The sequence below is a fragment of the Garra rufa genome, chromosome 23 (assembly GCF_049309525.1).
Source record: "Garra rufa chromosome 23, GarRuf1.0, whole genome shotgun sequence".
Lineage (NCBI taxonomy): Eukaryota > Metazoa > Chordata > Actinopteri > Cypriniformes > Cyprinidae > Garra > Garra rufa.
Genome location: NC_133383.1, coordinates 3,210,490 through 3,217,989, shown reverse-complemented (window position 1 = coordinate 3,217,989; position 7,500 = coordinate 3,210,490). Strand labels below are relative to the sequence as shown.

At 28.5% G+C, this 7,500-nt stretch overlaps 1 protein-coding gene across 1 annotated transcript in view; it reads right to left on the bottom strand.

Annotated features, from left to right (window-relative positions):
- Window positions 1–6,392: 6,392 nt before the first annotated feature.
- Window positions 6,393–7,500, bottom strand: part of LOC141299831 (WD repeat-containing protein 70-like) — a 31,412-nt gene continuing 30,304 nt past the window's right edge. Inside the window, exon 9 of the mRNA XM_073830194.1 lies at window positions 6,393–6,473. Coding sequence (XP_073686295.1) covers window positions 6,393–6,473 — 81 coding nt within the window. The remainder of the gene's footprint in view (window positions 6,474–7,500) is intronic.

Here is a 7,500-nt window from a genome sequence, read left to right as displayed (position 1 = left end):
GAAAGCCATTTATAAGATATGAGATTTATATTTGAAATAAATACTGACAGAAGAACAGGGTAAAATTAAAAAAAGAACAAACTAATATATAAATAAATAATAAAATATATATGTTTAAAGTGAGGATAATATATAAATATATATTATATAAATGAATAAAAGTATTATTATAAATAATAATAACAGTCAAAATAAAAGTCTAATTTAACTTGAAGACATTATGACAAATATATTACTATTGTATGCTAAAAATGTAAGTATTATTATTACTATGAATGATAATAATATAGTCAAAATAAAAGTCAAATTTAACTTGAAACAATGACAAATATATTACTATTGTATACTAAAATGTAATTCTCAAGTATTATTATGAATAATAATAATAACAGCCAAAATAAAAGTCTAGTTTAACTTGAAGAAATTATGACAAAAATATGTTACTATTGTATACTAAATTGTAATTTAAATATTAATATTATTATAAATAATAAGACAAAATAAAAGCCTGATTAACTTGAAGAAATTTTGACAAAAATGTGTTACTATTGTATACTAAAATGCAATTTAAATATTAGTATTATTATTATGAATAATAATAAGTCAAAATAAAAGCCTGATTTAACTTGAAGAAATTATGACAGAAATAGATTACTATTGTATACTAAAATGTAATTTTTTAAGTATTATTACTATGAATAATAATAATAATAATAATAATAATAATAATAATAATAATATAGTCAAAAGCCTGATTTAACTTGAAGAAATTATGACAGAAATAGATTACTATTGTATACTAAAATGTAATTTTTAAGTATTATTACTATGAATAATAATAATAATAATAATAATAATAATAATAATATAGTCAAAAGTCTGATTTAACTTGAAGAAATTATGACAGAAATGTTACTATTGTATACTAAAATGTAAATTAAATATTAGTATTATGAATAAAAACAGTGAAAATAAAAGCTTGATTTACTTAAAGAAATTATGACAAAAATATATTACTGTATTTTAAGTAATGTAATTTAAGTATTATTCCTATGAATAATAATAATAATAATAATAATAAGTCAAAATAAAAGTCTGATTTAATAAAGAAATTATGACAGAAATGTTACTATTGTATACAAAAATTTTATTTAAATTATTATTATGAGTAATAATATTAATAATAAAAATAATAATAATAATAATAAGTCAAAATAAGTCAGATTTAGCTTAAAGTATAACTGAAATATTATTATTATTATTATTATCATCATCATCATCATAATTAAAAGTCTGAATTTAACCTGAAAGAAAAAGACAGAAATATTATTATTGAACACTAAAATGTAATTCTCAAGTAATACTACTGCTACTACTACTACTACTACTACTACTAATAAAAATAATAATAATTTTAAGAAATATAATACAACCAATGTTTGGTTGGAATACTAATTTGACAAAAAATAAAAATTAATTGAAATTAAAATTAATTAATTCTTTTTTCATTTCATTACATTTAAAAAGTATTTCAATTGTTACATTTTACTAAATTCTTTAATAAAACATTTTAATAAATCTGTATTGAATTAAAACACAAAATCCAGGGGGAAAAATTTTTAAATCAAAATTTAAAGGAAAATAAAAGCTAATTTCATTCATTCTGAAGGTCTTAAAAATGTGGAAATAAATTTCCTTCCCATTAATGCTAACTGAATATTGTGATTGATATCGATATTGTATGATGTGAAAAATAATATTGCAATAATATTTTTTTTCTATATCGCCCAGCAGGGCTCAAATTTAACTTTTTTTACTTGGTTGCACTGGTGAAAAAAATGTTAGGAGCACCTATTTTCTTTTTAGTAATGCGCCGATCTTGGTTCTTCATGGTCGATACTGATTGCAGATGTTCACAAGCAAATGGGCTGATTCTGAAAGCATTTTTTATATATTTATTTTACGCCTTAAGCAAGGGACAAGAATGAATGAAAATATGAGTACATGAAGAAGGTTTATTTTCTCTATTATAGTTACAGCCATTTAAACCACTGCATTTTTAAACAATCTACAGTATAAACAACAAAAAATAAACGACTTTCTTAGTCGTGTAGACAATAAATGCAGGCATGATCAAAGTAGGCTACTCTTTCAATATTCAAAGTGCAAATAGAGACCGAATTTTTCAAGCATGATACAGAGCTAGACACTACACAAGTTATTATAGACCACATATCAATAACTGCCTAGATATTTTAAGTAGCCTAATTTGCGCGCATTGGGAAGTCGCTCTCTAAACATGGGGTATTCAAATTCCTTTTGAATGCGTGTGCGTTTTACTTTTGGTTTCGTTTTAACGATCGTGCGAAACTCTCGGCTGCGCTGAGCGCACATTCTACAACACCAGAGATTACTTTAACAAAACCATTTGAAAGGAAACAAACGGGATTTTGAAAAGTGTCCCAAGTGGAAATTACGCCCCTGTTCGAGTGAAACTCTGCCGCTGAGTTATCATTTAATGCAGGGGTCCCCAAACTAAGGCCCGGGGGCCGAATGCGGCCCGCCCCCACATTTGGACTGGCCCTCTGAACAATGCCAGAGATATATTTTGAAAATGTAATTTTAAATATGTTTTACTTATATCATGTCGGTATTTGATAATAAAGGTTGGCTTTTAACCTAAAATTTCCCTTAGTTATAAACATAGCCTAATTAACATTAATTATTTGTTAAATTCACCAACAGAATGGTACATAGCCATAATGTGTCATCGCGATCGTTCCTTGACACTTCTGTGTGTGGTGGCTCTTGATGCCTTGACCCCAGCCTCAGTCCATTGCTTATGAAGTTCACAAATTCTTGAATCGATTTTGCTTGACAAGCCTCTCAAGGCTGCGGTTCTCTTGGTTGGTTGTGCATCTCTTTCTTCCACACTTTTTTCTTCAACTCAACTTTTTGTTAACATGCTTGGATACAGCACTCTGTGAACAGCCAGCTTCTTTGGCAATCAATGCTTGTGGCTTACCCTCCTTGTGAAGGGTGTCAATGATTGTCTTCAGGACAACTGTCAGATCAGCAGTCTTCCCCATGATTGTGTAGCCTAGAGAACCAAACTGAGAGACCATTTTGACGGCTCAGGAAACCTTTGCAGGTGTTTTGAGTTGATTGGCATATTCACCATATTCCAATTTGTTGAGATAGCGAATCTGTTTTTTTCTTAAATGTGAGCCAAATCATCACAATTAAAAGAACAAAAGACTTAAACTAATTCACTCTGTGTGCATTAAATGTATTTAATAGACAAGTTTTACAATTTGAGTTGAATTACTGAAATAAATGAGCTTTTCCATGACATTCTAATTTACTGAGAAGCACCTTTTGAAAAGAAATTATCATTTGTCTGTCTGGTGCATAAAAAAATAAACTATTCTAGCATCAAAAGGTATAATAAATACAGTTAAAATCATAATAAAATAATAATAATAGTAGTCAGTCCAGCCCATGGAATTTTCTTTTATAAACCGACCCGGCCCCCCATTAAAGAAAAGAAAATTATGTGGCCCGCTCAGAAAAAAGTTTGGGGACCCCTGATTTAATGTGTGTATGCCGCATTGTACAGTATATTGAGACGGAGGCGGCAGAATTGTATCTGACAGAATGTACGCTGTTGCACGAAATATAGTAGATTTCTTCAAAAGCAGATTGTGGAGACCTTTTAATTGTCCACAATCAAAAGAGAGAACGGCGAACCTGTCCCTGTATCAGCTCACAGCAGTCTGTGCATTAGTTAGGCTAGCCAAAGTTTTGTAAAGAAATGAAACCAAGTCGCAACACAATAATTTCTCGCACTCGCACAAATGCTCCCAAATATAATTTGAGGTCCTGCAGATTAAATTTTGGGAGCATATGCCACCAAAACGGTCGCAATTTCGAGCCCTGCCCAGCCATATCTAGTTTGAGTCTCTACAAAGGGTCAAACTCAAGGTTCCTCCATCCCATGAGAGAAACCGATAGTGTCGGCCTGTCAGTACATCAGTACAGTTTTGACCTGCAATAATCGCACCAAAGCCCAAACAGAGTCCGTCTAGACCCCCACATGACCCCTGTTAACCTCCGTCCGAACTGTCCCGCAGCCGCACCAGCCCATCACAGGACACACGTGGCCCCCGTTCCAGAGCTCTGCGGGGCCCACGGCGCTGATATAATGTCCCACCGGGGACGGCTCACATCTGCAGCTGTTCCTCAAGCTAAATGGCTCCCCGTTTCCTCCTCTAAAAGCGCCTGCGACATGCGCAGCGACGTGCCAAGGGAAGACTTCCAGAATCTACATTACATCTGAATAAAACAGAGCCACATCTGTAACGCCACAGCTCAGACGCTCAGCCCATACGTACAGTAAAACCAGTGCGCTTTTATAGGGGAACACGACGAGGGCATGATTTGACGCAGTGCAAAGGTTTACACGCATATAACATTTCACAGGCCTGTCTTTTTGAGGCTGCGAACACTGAAACATCTGAACCGAAGCGCTGCAAAAAGAAAAATGCAAATGCATTTGGCTGAACGTATCAGCGTTTATTGCAGCGAAGTGACAAACTATATTATATTGCGCTTGAGATATTGCAAGTGAGGAAATACATTACAGCATGATGGATCCTTAGGAGCAAATGATTCTCGTGGACTAAGAGATGAAGTGGCAAATGGCTCTCTGAATTGACTAAATTACTGTCATAAATGCTTGTTTAATTCAAGACAAATCCTTAAATGTGATTAAAACAACTGATTTTTGAAGTGGTCTGACAAATGACTCTTTGAATCTGAATCAGACTCATTTACTGACTGGATGAGTGCCATAATTGCTTTTATTTGAGAAAAATAATAATAAATATTTTTTATTAAATTATACATTTTTAGGAATTATTGTTATGGATTGTTTCTTTAATTGGATTAAAAAAAAAAAAAAAAAAAAAAAAAAATAATAATAATAATAATAATAATAAAAAATATTGATTTATTTTTTTATACATGTGTAAATACATGTGTTTTTATAAATTATTCTTATGAATTATATTTGAACTGGATAAATAAAAACATTTTTAATTATATATAATAAATGACTAATGAATTAATTTTAAATTGGTTAAATAAATAAATATATATTAAATTATTATTTTTTATAAATTACTATTATTATTTGATAGTATAAGATTAAGAGTAGTAATAATAAACAAAATATTTGTATTAATTATTCTTATGAATTGGTTAAAACAACAACAACAACAACAACAACAATAATAATAATAAATAAATACATTTTATACATGTGTAAATACATGTGTAGTTATACATTATTCTTGTGAATTGATTTTGAAATGAATAAATAAATGCATTTTTAATTATATTTTTTTATAAATTATTCTTATGAATTGATTTCTAAATAATATATATAAATAATAATAAATAAATATTTCTTTATCAGTTATTCTTATGAATTGATTTACAATTGGATAAATATTATTTTAATTATATATTTTAGACATTCTTACGAATTGATTTTGAGTTGGTTAAATACATCAATAAATATCTATTTTTTAATTATATGTTTTTTTTTTTTTTTATAAATTATTCTTATGAATTGATTCCTAATGAACAAATTACTCTTATGAACAGATTCTTGGAATTGGTCAAATAAAGTGTCATAACTGCACCTTTAATTCAAGAAAAACCTTCAAATGTGGTAAAAAAAATTGTTCCTTTTTAATAAATAATTCTTACGGATGGCTTTTAAGCAAAAAAAAAAAAAAAAATTTAATCAAAATCTGACAAATGACTCCTTGAAACATCAGACTAAAAGATGACTCATTGAATCTGAATCGAGACTCACTTACTGACTAAGCAATAAAATATGATCAAAAATACGATTCGTGAATTGGCTAAAACGACCAGTCCGGAAAAGTGAAGCACTGAATCTGACTCACTTTCTTGATGACTGCTTTAAAAGTTATTTTAATCAAATAAAAAGAAATGTGATCAAAAGAGTTATGAGAACGGATCATGTTTGAGAAATACATTCAAGTGCTTTTCACAGAGTATGAATGTTCAATTTGATTAAGATAATCATGCATTTGGCTCTCTGTTGTTTGGAAAGTTACAGTGACTAACATCAAACTTTGGATAACTCACAAGAAGCCAAGTGAAATACCCACAATCCCCTGGGATTACGGGTTAAAACAAAGGCCATGAACATACTCAAGAATAAAACAACGTTTGCGGTAACAATGCTAAATACTTAAGAGCGAGATCGAGTTTCCTTCAGAGGTTTTAATGCATTGCCAATCATAACGAATGTGGAAATCAAGCTTAATAAGCTAAAAGTACTGGTGTTTGACGACTCACCCGTCATTGGAGCAGGTCAGGAACTCCTCTTTGATTTTGGGATGCCAGCAGCCGTCGTTCAGCATCGCCGTGTGACCCTACAAGAGGACAGAAGACAGGTTAAGATGATTGTCAGCGTGCAAAGTGCAAATTAAGTAACATTAAATCTGAATCATGCTCAAAAATAAATCAAAATAATATTGAATAAAATTCGGATAATTTAAAACATAAAATAAATGACTTAAAATGTAAAATCTGAATATATTTGCAATCAATATTTTGAATCATATTAATAAATTAAAATAAAATCTATAAAGAAAAAATCTGAAACAAATGAACTAAATTAAATATAAGAACCGAATAGAATTCCAATGGCTAATTTATTTAATAGTAACAAATTCAATAATCATTTTTGAATCATATTAAAAAATTAAAAATCTAGAAAAAAATGAAACATATTTATAAAATAAATACATATAAAAAAACTGAACAAATTTACAATACATTTCAATGACTAATTTAATTAATATTATCAAAAATCTGAATACAATTCCAATAAAAAATAAATAAATACAAATAAAATCTATAAAAATATAAAAATCTATCAAAATACAATTTAAGGAGAAATATAAAAATAAAATAAGAAAAAAAGGAAACATTTTAATTAATAAATAAATAAACATAAAAACCGAATAGAATTCCAGTGACTAATTCAATGAATATTAACACATAAAAATAACATCTGAATAAAATTCCAATGATTCATTTTTGAATCATATTGATACAAAAATAAATATAAAATCTGAAATCATTCCAATGACTAATTTAATTAATATTAACAAATAAAAATAACATCTGAGTAAAATGTCAATAAAGTATTCCAATAAATAATTTAAAACATATGATAAAATAAATGACTAAATATATTTGCAATCAATAATTTGAATCACATTAATGAATTAAAATAAAATCTGATTAAAATTCCAATAAACAATTTAAATGAAATTATACATAAAAACTTAATCTAAAGAAAAGTTTAAATTACTTGAATTATATTAATATATAATTGTAAATAAAATAATTTAAAACGAACCTAATAAACCATTTCAATCAATCAACCAATCA